General features: G+C 44.5%; 1 protein-coding gene across 5 annotated transcripts in view; it reads right to left on the bottom strand.

Annotated features, from left to right (window-relative positions):
- Positions 1-12,258, bottom strand: part of ARHGAP21 (Rho GTPase activating protein 21) — a 131,273-nt gene extending 119,015 nt beyond the window's left edge. The window contains exons 1-3 of one of the 5 annotated variants that reach the window (XM_025264400.2): positions 11,757-12,258; positions 9,948-10,384; positions 2,694-2,811 (exon numbers count right to left, since the gene is read on the bottom strand). In XM_025264400.2, coding sequence (XP_025120185.1) covers positions 2,694-2,768 — 75 coding nt within the window. In that variant the 5' untranslated portion in view covers positions 2,769-2,811; positions 9,948-10,384; positions 11,757-12,258. Of the gene's footprint in view, positions 1-2,693; positions 2,812-9,947; positions 10,385-10,610; positions 11,109-11,345; positions 11,689-11,756 lie in introns of those variants that run through there. The other 4 variants (XM_025264399.2, XM_044927464.1, XM_044927463.1 and 1 more) reach the window with 4 other exon arrangements.
- Between the last annotated feature and the right edge of the window lie 567 nt (positions 12,259-12,825).

The following is a 12,825-nucleotide window of genomic DNA, read 5'->3' as shown; positions in this document are numbered from 1 at the left end:
TGCTCCTTGTGCAATATCACTTTCACTGACTTCAAGAAATCGTGCTTCTTTTGCAGAATTGGCAGTTGGACTCTTGTTATTAGTTCAGATTGTCTTTGTAGCATACTATCCAAAGAATCTCACAAATCAGTGACATCAAAAGACAAGATGGATTCAATGGACAGACAGAACAGCTGTTGGTATTAAATGAGAAGGGTGTGTAAAGAGAAATTATCTGCTTAATGATTAGTTTATTATGATTTATGTTGGAATGATTTCTTAAACCCTTCACAATGTATACTTCGGTAAAGAAAGACATTTTTTTCTTTCACTGTTAACTTTTCCTATTCTTGATGAAGAGTTAATATGAACAAATGATTATAAGATGCAAGTGAAATCATTTTAATGGTTATTTGCTTAAAGAAAATATGCCTTCCTGGAACTGACATGAAACAAATAATTTTTATAATAAGTCTAAAAAGTAATAACAATAGTTTTGATATAACCAGAGCTCTATCACTGTAAAATATTTAACTTTTCATTAAAGTATAACAACAGAAAGTATAACATACATACAAAAAAGTACACCTATTACTGTCAAATTTTAAAGTGCTCTTTTGACATGTTTACTTTATTTGAAAAGAATATTATTTTGTTATACTAATGACATATAGAAATACATTTGATTATATAAAGAAAGTGATTATAATTTTAAGATTGAAATATTCACTGATTTACAATCATTTAAATGTTCTCCCCATATTTTTATTATTTTCTTTATGTTGATTTCAATTTGGTCACAACAATTCTGAAATCCGGCTGCCCTAAGAACCCAGACCCTGAATGTCATTTTGTTTTGTTCTTCTCAAACACAGAAGATCACCATGGGACTTTTTAAAAAGCAAAGGTTTGGGGGTCTCATCCCCAAGGATTCTGATTCATTAACATAATGATGGGGACAAGAACCTATAGTTTGAAAGGTGGTCCAAGGGATTCTAATGATCATCCAGATTTGTCTGATTTAAATTCCTACCAAAGCAGGAATCCCCTCTGTAATCCTGTAAAACAGAAGGTCATCCCACCTCTGTGAGAAACATATTCAATTTCAGTTAACTTCTAATTTAACAAGAATTTTTCTTCTGAATTCTGAAATTGGCCCATCTGTCTAACTGATCCTAATTCTACTCATCATAGCCACACAAAACAAATCTAATCTCTCTTGAATATCTTTGTACAGTGCTTCTTAAGAGTTTCTTTTCCTCCATTTATAAAATTGATTATATATATATATATATATATATTTCCCTTATAAGCAGAGGAGGGTTCTATAATGTAGTATTAAATGAAAAAATAAGTAAACTGAAAACAGTTTCCTAAAAGCATCATAATAAAGATCTGATTTAACCTGGATGCCCAGAGTACTTCCTCTCCATCACATTTACCAAGTATTTAATGTTTCCAGAAATCAGTATGTAGAACCCAAAGGAGAAAGTAGATCTCACTGATCTAGCTAAAGCAAATTCTTTTTTTCCAATGACTTTTCAAAAGTTAATTTCAATGACTTTTTAAAATTTCATTTTATTTTTTTGGCCATGCCACACAACATGTGGGATCTTAGTTCCTCAACCAGGGATGAAACCCGAGCCCCCTGCCTTGGAAGCAGAGAGTCTTAACCACTAGACCACCAGGGAAGTCCCAACACAAATTCTTTTAAATATAGAATTTTTAGGAAAACACTGGGAATTAAAAACATCTAGATATCTCAAGATTAAAAAAAAAAAAGACTATTATCACCAAGATCATTCTAGCTCCTAATATTTAAGGATACTCTCCATTCTGAGTAAGGAAAAAAATCAAGAGGTTCTTAAGAATATTAGTCCTGTCAAGATCTATTAAAGATTAATGAGGTGAACCAATGAGTGTAAGTCAAGCGACTATGTCTTCATTAGGTTATAAAAAGGAAAACGAATTTGTGGGATTGTAAACAGATTACGTACATATCACCACCACCATAACTATGCCAGGTGTCTATTCAGAACAGAGATAAGCCACCAGGGGAAAAGGCAATAAGTAACCAAGTCTGAATGAAGAACACGCCCAGTATCAAACAAAAGGAAGGCTCAACAGTAGCTGGCCTAAGGAAAAAAGGAAATATGCTCTTTAACTCACTGTTTTTTGATGACAGTTTTTCTGATCCACCTAAAAACTTTCCCCAAAATAGATGAATATTTCAGAAATATCCAATTTGGGTTCTAAATCCATTCTCTTATTCACAAATCTACACAGTGCAATTCTTTCCATGTTAATAGATGACTAGAAAAAAGAGGACTTCTAAAAAACAATTTCCATCACACTAAACTTCTTAAACCTATAGTACAGAAATCAACTCACCTTCAGATTATCTTAGAGGTACAAAAGGCTATCTTCAAGATTTTTTTGTGAAATTAATTATGTGCATAACTCAATTTTTTTTAAGAATATGACAACTTAAAGTAAAAAATTATTTTGGTGGAAGCAATCCAAAACTGAGCTTTTGAGTGAAGACGTCTTCCTGCTTCAAACCAACAGAATATATAGGTGGCTCATAATATTTTTAAGGCATTTAATGCCTTATGATCAATTAAAATTAAATAAATACTAGGACAATCTAAGTCCAATATCCTTTCATTTTACTAATGTAATCACATCAACCAGAGAGAAAAACAAGTGCCTACCATATGGTCTTTCTGTAACAGAAAATAGCTGCATTTGATAACAGCATCTGTGCATCTCCATTCAGCACGGCCCATACTTAAATCAGCATGTTGTTAAATATAATAAGATGATGGGTCCCTTCACAAAGGAAAGAACAAAAGAAGTTCAGTATCACGCTTGTATCAGATTCTGTGACCTAAAGAAATGAGGAAAGGGTTAGAGATTCTGTAAGCAAGGCACAAGGTCTTCATAAAATGTTTCCTTTGAAAGGATTGAATGCTACAAAACACCAACAATGTGTAGAGAGATCTTCTTAGACCTGGGTACCCAGCTCGGAGCTAGACATGACAGCTAGAGAGGGGTCCCACTCTATACCTCCAATTCTAGCCTTCTGTTGCTCCCACACTTCTTAATTCCGACAGGCTATACTTTTCACCCTAACCTGCAGTGTAAAGCTTCTGCTATACAATGGTGTTCCCTCATTTAGATTCAGGTATATGAAGGAGCACACATTTCAAGTTAAATAACAGTGTTATGTTATATTGTACTATCAGTAGCCTACAATGAATCTAGCTGACATTAAAGAAGACATATGTTTTCTTAAAAAATGTCTAAGTATTGTTTTGTGTAATGTGTATCCTTTTCAAAAAATGTCTAAGTATTACTTTAAGCAATGTAGCTTTGCTAGAAACCAGATTTTGACAAGACTGATAATATATTACCTATTTAAATCTGTAAATGCTATCTTTTTCATTGCAACTTTGCAATTAAAATGAAAAAGAGAAATTCCATAAATAATACTATTCCAGGATACTCCCCACCCAGAATGAACAACTGTTAACATTTTGCCATCGTCAAGGTTGTGATCATTTTTAAAGTTGCAATGAAATGTTTATGACATCAAAAATATGAAAAGCATAGGAGCATTCCTATACTGGCCAATTGTTTTAAAAAAGAAAACCTCAGACATACAGTTGGCCCATTGTATCTGAAGGTATTGCATCTGTGGATTCAATCAATGAACAAAGATATTCAGAAAAAAATTTTCCAGAAGGTTCTAAAAAGAAAACCTGAATGCGCTGCACACTGGCCACTATTTACATACCACTTACATTGTATGAGGTGCTAGAAGTAATTGAGAGAGGATTTAAAGTATAAAGGAGGATGTTAAGGGCATATGCAAATACCACCCCCGTTTTATATAAGGAACCTGAGCATCCGAGGATTCTGGGGTCCACAGGGTAGGGGGTCCTGGAACCAATGCCCTGTGGATACAGAGGGATGACCGTATTTCCTTTTTATAGTTTTGCCACCCATCTGATTCCCCACCCATTAGTCTGTTAATTACCAGTATCTTACCTTGGCACAAAGTACTTCATACATTTATACTACACACTGCCTTGGTTACTGTTACTTGGTTACCAGCTTCCCAAAGGTAAGAAAGACGTGAGCAGCCACCCTAAGGGAAAGGGAGGTCTGAGGAAGACCCTACATCTCACACTACACCTTGTTGTATAATCTAAATTAAGAATTCACATACTGCACACCTACATGTAAACTCAAGAACATTTTGGAAATTTTCCTTAAGTCTTCATTCATTCATTTGAAAAAATATTTGAGGCCTACAATGTGCTAGATTCCTTTCCAGGCACAAGAAAATACCAAGTGAACCAAACGAACTGTACTCTTAACACTTACATACATCATCTGTCCAGACCCATAAGCAAAATCAGAGGGACAAGCAGGTCAGATGGAGAGTAAGTGACAGGGAGGAAAAGTGAAGTGAGGAAGGAGGCAGGTGGTATCATGGGGAGCAGGGAGGGGAGATTCTCCCTGAAGGTGACTTCTGAGCAAATCTGGAGGAGACAAGGAAGCAGGCCCTGCAGACACCAGGGGACAATATTCCAAGGAGGCAGCACCCAGTGGGAAGGCTCTGGGGCACACCAAGATGGCAAGGGTGGGGTGAAGTGGGGAGCATTCAGGAGGCGAGCTCAGGGAGGGCAGGGCAGGGTAGTCTGTCCAGGGCTCTCCAGGTGCTCTGAGAACCTTGCCTTTTCATCCTGAGAGCGATGAGAAGCCACTAGAAGAACCAGAACAAATGAGTGCCAGGACCTGACTTCTGAAAGGTCCATCAGATGACTGTGGGGACAGTCCGCAGGCAGGCAAGGTGGGCTAGGCTGAGGGGCCGGCGGCGGTCAGATCTGCATGAAAGGCATCAGAGAGAAAAAGAGGGAGCAAAGATTGCTCTGGAGCCACTGGGCTGGGAGGGCGGGGCTGCTATTGCTTAAGATGAGGAAGACTGTGGACGGAGTCAAAGAGCAGAGGGGGAAGCTGGGCACGGGGAGGGGCTAGAGAGGAGCAGGAATTTGGTTTGGGATGTGGCTTCTTAGCATGCGAGTGCACAGGTCAGTTGGATGGGGGAACACAAATTCAAGGGCAAAGTCAAGGGCAAAGTCGGGGTGAACGCACACACACACAAATACCTGTATATATGTATGTATATGAATGACCAGCTTATACTTGATATTTAAAACTGTGAAACAGTCTGGAGAGAAGAAGAGAGGGTCAAATTGAGCCTTAAGGTATATGAAGACTTGACAGGTCAAGAGGCCAAGGAAACTTCCAGGACTGAGAAGGCGGGAACAGAGAGGCAGGAGGACCATCAAGACAGTACAGTGTGCTGGGGTCTAAGATAACTGTTAATAAAAACTAAAGCCCTTTCCGCACATTCATTCATTATTTTGACACATTTACTGTGCACCTACTATGCACCACACACTAGAAACAAACATGGTCCCAGTTTTCATGGGACTTGCAATCCAGGGGAATATATATGAATAAACTAGTAAGTGATCTTCCTGATAAAGCTCAGGGTGTTGGAGGATAAGGCACTGGGGCCAACTAACCCGGTTTTGGAAGGTCAGGGAGGGCTTTCCTGAGGAAGTGATGTTGAAGAAAAGACCAGAATGAGAGTAAAACTCAGCCAGGGAAGGGTGGCAATGGAGGAGGGGAGAATGGAAGGAAACCTGGGAAAAAAACAGGATTTATAAGGACCTGAAAGGAAGAGAGAGAGATTGTCATGCCCTGGTTGTTGTATAGTCACTCAGTCATGTCCAACTCTTTGTGACCCTATGGACTGTAGCCCTCCAGATTCCTCTGTCCATGGGATTTCCCAAGCAAGAATACTGGAGTAGGCTGCCATTTCCCCCTCCAGGGGATTTTCTCAACCCAGGGATCAAACTCACATCTCCTGCACTGGCAGGCAGGTTCTTTACCACTGAACCACCAGCCTTGGAGGGAACTGGAAATCATTCAGCACAGGAAGCACAGAGAGGTCACAGATGAGTAGAAGAAGGCAGGCCAGAAGTCCTTTAAGAGTGTTCTCAGGAGTCTGAGCCTTCTTCCAAAGGCAGTGGGAAGCCAGAAAACTGTTTTAGGTCAGGGAATGCAATGATCCGCTTTCTATTTCAGGAGGAGTCCTCTGGCTACAGAGGCAGGTCAGAGCTGGAAGGGAGCAAGGCAGAGAGCCTGGGCCACTTGCTAGGAAGCCGGGTCGGTGATTCATCACCATCACCGAGATGCCGCTGACCTGAGCTCAGGGAGTGGCAGCAGGACCTGGAATGTAGACTCAACAAGACTTTGACAGGAGAGAGGAGGAGAGAGAGGGGTCAGAATTGGTAGGCTGGGTTTTGGGTTGGATAGATAACCAGCAGGGCTAGTCCTTGAAAGAAGGAAGTCAGGGAGAGGGCAGGATATTGGTTAGAGTAGAATCTGTTGAATTTCAAAAGCATGCAGTCTATCTCCCAAAAAAGCTTTTGGGTAAATAGGCAATTGGCTATCTAGGTCTAGAGAGTAGCCATATAATCTGAGATAGAGTTGTAAACTAGGAATCACAGGCATGTAGATTAATGCCCTAGAAGAGTGTAAAATGAAACCCAGGGAGACAGAAAAGAGGAGTGGAAAGGCCGGGCTCCAGTAAAAACCAACAGGCAAGAGGCAGCAGAGGAAGAAGCAGCCTAAAGAGAGAGAGAAAGAGAGATGGACAGAGGGAGAGCCTGAGAAGGAACGGGGAAGCCTGGGATAAAAGTAAATTGTACAGTGTTTCAGAAAGAAGAGCAAAAGTGCAAATTTTTACATGAATGAATTCCTGCCAAGAAAATGCCTTATTTTATTATTTAAACACTGTTCCAAAACCAACTAACAAACAGTTTTCATCAGCTTACAGTACCTTTTAGTCACAGAATCCTCTTAGTCTAGGTGAAGAAGCAAGACATAAAATGAACTAAGTTAATTTGCATGAGTAAATAAGATTGTTCTAATAATGGACAGTGAAAGTGCTACACACTTGGACAACCCCGCAGACTAGAGATTAAAAATGAAGTAACTGTTAGAAATGGGGAAACGAATATGACCTAGAGAGCTTTGCCTATAAAGAAAAGAAAGAGAAAAAAAAGTAAGTTGAGCCATAAAGAAGAAACGCTATGTGATATTTAAAAAAAAAAAAAGGTAATACCACAGAGGATTCAGGAGTCTATACAAAGTGATTTTGTGAGTAAAGTTATTCAAGGCTAGGTATCACAGAACAGCCTACACACATGTATGCACAACACACACCGCCCCCCCCAAAGAAACCCTTATCTGGCTTAGAGTGAATGAATTTTGAAATATAGATCTTCAGATGTTCAAATACATCTCTCTTGACATCTATGCTATCCTTATTGCATTGGATGTTGGATATATTTTATTAAAGTGTCACAATTCTTTATTGGAAAAGGATTGTTTGTTATTTGTTCTTTACCTTTTCAATATACCCTTGGGGACAGGGGGTGATGCCTACACTTATCCACATAGCAACACAATTAAATTCTAAACATTTAAGATAAACAAGAAACTTCTGTTTTTCAACAAAGCAACAGACCTTACTCATAGCAGGTAGAGTTAGTCAATTAGATAAGGCATAAGACAGGGACTCCTTTAATTCCCTACATTGATTTCTCCTGTGCTGGAAAGTTAATTTTTGGCTAATACCATTAATATTAAGATATATACTCTCATTTCTTGGGGTTAAGTAAAAACACACACAAATTTATTATTCAAATATACGTTTTAGGAGTGTGCCTATATTGTTTTTTTCTTTGTTAGTTTTTTAGCTAGTGATTTTTAAAATTTTAAAAAGAATAGCAGTACTACTCCAGAATGTAATTCTTCTAACAAAATTAAGCACAAAAATTAAGTGTGGTATTCGAAAACCTAAATATCTATCAGCCCAAAGTTGATACCCAAAGTATTTCAATGGCAACTCTCTTTTTATCAAATATTCACAAAATTTAATATGCACGGAGTATAAGAGACCACTAAACAGACAATAATTATACAACTTCCCCCCGTCCTGAGATTTTAAAATGTTTTCTGACAACACAGAGCCCCTTTATATCTGCTGCCATATAGAATCTAAACAAACTATCTGCCTATTGTTTAAAAAGCCAAACAACACCTGAGTGTCATATCAAACTACTGTATACAGTCTCTAAATGAGCAAAATACAGACAATACAGTATTTCCTTGGCTCTCAAACTAGAAATACTATGGTTACATCAGCAGTAAGATCTAAATGAAAACAAATTTCACCACCCTTAAAAGATATATAACTGTCATTGTTAATAAAACCCAAGTTTGCAACTGGAAACTGCCTTCTGGCCAAAGACAAGATGTGTCTATTACAAATTCTTGGTTTCTGGGACATCCTCTAAATGACAAAAAAAAAATCAAATAACATTAGTTCTTGCAAATATAATGCAAAATAGCATGCTAATTAAAGTCTTCAGGAGTCAATGACAAATAAGGCTTCAGGACCACAGTACCTATCATTATGGAGCAACAATACACATTAAGCAATCACTAGGCCTTCCAAAAGGCGTTATTATGGTTCACCATGATCAGAGGATTGTGGTGTTATACTTAATCACATTTTTACCTGGAAGCAGGTGTTTGCAGGTGTCGAAAAGTAAAACACTGTTTCTAAGTGTAAACCTTACTGCAGTCCTAATCAGCTGTACAGTGACGGCGCACTAATCTAGCTCACCGTGATTTCTGTATAAACTTTCTAATCCAGTGTGAGGTCAGCTGCATGAAGCACGCTCCTCTGCTGCTTTACCAACAAAAACGTAACTTGAGTCATTTGGCATATCAAAATGCCAAAACTCACACACTTAGAACTAGACCCAGTTTCAATGACCAGGAAGTTAAAATGTAACACAAGGCACAAAATAAACCATGAGAGTGATGTCTCACTGGGAGATGTTATTATTATCTAAATTGTCAACCTTTCCATAAAAACATAGGCATCTCAAAAGCAAAGCCTAAAGGAACCTAATTACAGAAACCATCAATAACAAAGTAAACACAAAGAAGCCATTATAGAAAAAAACACCAAAAATAAGGAGGAAAAAAGACAAGAGAGGCAAGAGAGCATAGGGGTGCCATCAATACACGGCTTTTCTATTTCTGTCCTGCCTGCTCAAAAAATTTCAGGAAGCCTGGTGTAAAATCTTCTGGGCCCTTCGGAAGATGCTGGTATGAAGGCAGTACGAGCCACCTGACGGCTCAGGCTGACACTCACAGGACTTCTAAGCAGTGAAAGGAAGGGCATAAACAGAACAGGGAAGGCAGGAGATTTTTAAGGCAGTTGGAATGACAGTTCCATTAAGCCGTTTTCCTAAGCTGTGCCTAAACCGTCCAAGGGAAAAGACTGTTTTTCTACCCAAAGCAGAGATTCACAGCAACAGCAAGCAGGCAGGACCCGCATCAGTGTCAGAGAGAGAAAGTGGTCCAGGAGCAACAAGGATTCCAGCTGCCCTCTTTCAATCTCCAGAGGGAACCCTGGATACAGACATGAAATAAACGAAGCCAACCCCTGTCCAGCCCTACATCAAAACTACCAGAGGGTGGGGAGTGAAGGAAAACAAGCTGGTGGTATTCCTAGTTACCTAAAAATGGAGAATTCTGTGGTCTGAGATGATCAAGATAGGGTCACTTCAAAGTAAGGAAAATGCCCTTAGCAAAAGAATCACTAAAGTGTCTAGAAACAAAACCGGGCAAGGTTTCACCTCCCTACCGGTCAGGCTGGGACGCTCCCACCATTCAGCCCAAAGCCCCAAAAGCCGATCGATCTTCTTAGACCCCCAAGGCAGTTGACCCCTGCCCCCCACTGGCAGGACAGACACCTCAAAGACACAAGCCACACAGCTGGGCAGGGATGTCAGCTCTGCGCTTACCTCACAGGTGGGGGACCCGCAGGCCTTGAGCTTGGTGTCACCATCTCCCTCAGGCAGACCAGTCCGACGTGTGGCCATCATTTCATTTCAAATTACAAAGAAGGGACCAACCCTTGGGAGTCCACATTGGGAGAGAAATGCCACCATGCACCAAGAAGGTAAGAATTCCACGTCAGGTTCCGAGAGGGTGCAGGGTTGCTGAGACAAATGAAGGTTTCAATGAAGCGCCGCCTTTCAAATGCCCTGATGATGATTTCTTCCGACTTCAACGGCCTTCACCGTCTTCGTCCATTTCTCCAGACGTAAAAAACAAAGACCAGTCTCCTGGGCAGCTAGTGAGGCCAACTGCAGAAAGCGGTCCCCTTCGTTCCTAGCGCTCCTCCCAAGCCCGAGAGCAATGCTAGCGCGTCGTGAAGGCTCTCCCAAAGAGATCTTTCCTAAAGAGGGAAAAGTTAAAGGACATGAACTTTCTCCAGACGCTGACCTTGGCCTTGCCCACGCGTCTACTCCAAGCTCGCCCTTCCAACACTTGGAAAGATAATTCGGTCCATGCTGATGAATCAAAAGATCAAATAATCTTCCCATACAAAATAAGAAAGAAAGGGAGGGGAAATCTTTAAATCAAGGGGGAAATGAGAAACATCAGAACGGCACGATGGTTACCTCAAACACGCTCGGACTTTGTGCAGCCGTCAAGAAAAAAAACATTCCCCTTTCAAGTGCATTTAAATTCATGTATTTTCTGGGCAAATGAGAGGGAGCTTATGTTCTTCTGCAACACCCGGATAAGAAGACTTTACAGAAGTTTTGTCCCCACGAGGCTAAAATGGGAGAATACTTTTTCAAAAACACGCCTTGCTCCCCGCCACCTCCCCAGCTCCCTAAAATAAAAACAAAAAGTCAGGCTCGGATGCGGCCAGCGGCTCTGCCGGCGTTTCCAGGCGGCCTGGAGGACTTGGGGCGCCCGCCCTCCGCCCTCCGCCCCGACCGGCCGGTGTCCCCGAGGAGGCGGCTGTTTTCCTTGGCCCGCGGCGGGGCTGGGCGGGGACGGCGCGGGGCCGGGCGGGGAGGTGTGCGCAGCGGCGGGAGGGAGTCCCTCTCCGGGGCATTATTCCGGAGCCACAGAAATGAAGCCGCAGCCCCAGCAACTTTTATTTAGTTGCCGCGCCCCAAACTACGCCTCGACACGATCGTCCCGTTTCCCGGGGCAGCCTAGGGGAAAAAAAAAAATTTTTTTTTTTTTGGAAAAAGAAAACCACCACCCACCTACCACTATTTCCTCCGCCCCTTCCAGAGGCGGATCGGGGAGCGCGATCTCCCGGGAAGGGCGGCCCAAATATGCACTTTCAAAAACGAGTGGGGAGACCCGAGGGAAAAGCCAAAAACGAGGGAGCTCACCCTCCGCGCCCCGCCTGGCCCGGCTTCCAAGGGGCGGCGGCGAGCGGCGGGGACGCGGGCCGGGCGCCGGGCCCAGCCGGGGCGCGCTAGGCCGCAGGCTCGGTTAATATTCATGAGCGCACGGGAGGCGCCCCTCCTCCACGGCCGGCCGGCGGGACCCCGGCGCCCGCCGCCGGCCTTTGTGCCCTTCCCTCCTCCCGCCGGCCCTCCCTCGCTCCGCACACGCGGGCGCGGCCCCTCCGCCCCAGCCGGGCTCCCGCCACCACTCTCTCCGGCCCCGCGCCAGCGCCGGGTGGGGTGGCCCGGGGTGGCGGGAAGGGAGGGAGCCCGCGGCGAGCCAGCTCTCCTTCTCCACCCGCCTGCCGGCGCTGCGCCCTGTCCGCCGAGGCGGAAAGTCAAGCAGACACGCACCGGAGCAAGCGCGCCGAGTAGATCCGCACCGGGCCCGGCTGGTCCCCTGGACGGCGCGCCCAGTACGCCTGGCGCACAGCGGACCGAGCGGGAGGACTAGCCGGCGCTACCAGCCGCCGCCGCGCTCCGAGGCCGCCGCCCCCGGCCGACCGCTCCCAGACACCGCCGCGACCTGCCCCGGCCGGCCCCGGGCTCTCGGCCGCCGCGGGAGGGCGTGGGGCGGGGCGGCGGCCGCCGGACTCTCCCCTCGCCTCGCCGGGCCGGGCCGGGGCCGCGCTCGGGCGCCCGCGATCGCCTAGTGACAGAACTGCTCCGCTCCGCAGCCGCGCCGAGCTGTTTCCCGGGGGCGGATTTCTCGCTTCTTCCTCCCTGGATCCACCTCCTCCCACTCCACCTCCTTCCCCTCCCCTCCCCAGGGGAGGCTCTGGGGCTGAATATTTTCTGTCTTGAATAATATGGTCCCGGGAACAGACGCTGAAGCAGGGGGATTAGCCTGGGGCGGGGGTCGGTGGGGGTGCTCGCCAACCCCCTCCCAATGTACGTCGGGACCTACAAGCCCTCACCCGCCCCCAACACCTCCCCAAAAACCAAACACAGAAAACCCTCCCCGCCTTCTCCAATCTCCCTAGCGCTGAGCGGGAGCGGCCAGGAACCTGGGCTTCCACTGGAAAGGGACCCTGTACTCGGCGTCAGAGCCGGGGAGGGGGGGAGGATTCTACGGCTACTCAGAATTGGGGGGGGGGTCAGGGATCACGGGTCCCAGACTGCGGGGTACGCGTCCGGGTGAGTTTTTGCCCGTCTGCAGCGGGAGGGGTGCGATATGGGACTTCAAGATAAGGGAGTGTCCTTTCAACGCCCGACTGCAAAAGAGCTTCTCTTTAAGGAGGCTGGGGGCTCGCAGCGAAGCGTTATTCATTCAATCCTTTGCCCTTTTTATATCTTCAGGGCAGATGAACAATTCGGCGCGGCTAGCGGAACTGGGAGGGAAGGTGGCGGCGCTTCTCCTCCCCGCAGGTCACAGCGGCGCGGGGCCGGGAACCCTACAGCTGCCCCTCCCCGCCAGATCCCG

The sequence above is a fragment of the Bubalus bubalis genome, chromosome 14, assembly GCF_019923935.1.
Source record: "Bubalus bubalis isolate 160015118507 breed Murrah chromosome 14, NDDB_SH_1, whole genome shotgun sequence".
In the NCBI taxonomy this organism is placed as follows: domain Eukaryota; kingdom Metazoa; phylum Chordata; class Mammalia; order Artiodactyla; family Bovidae; genus Bubalus; species Bubalus bubalis.
Note: the sequence above shows the minus strand (reverse complement) of the source record. Positions and strands in the feature narration are given on the sequence as shown.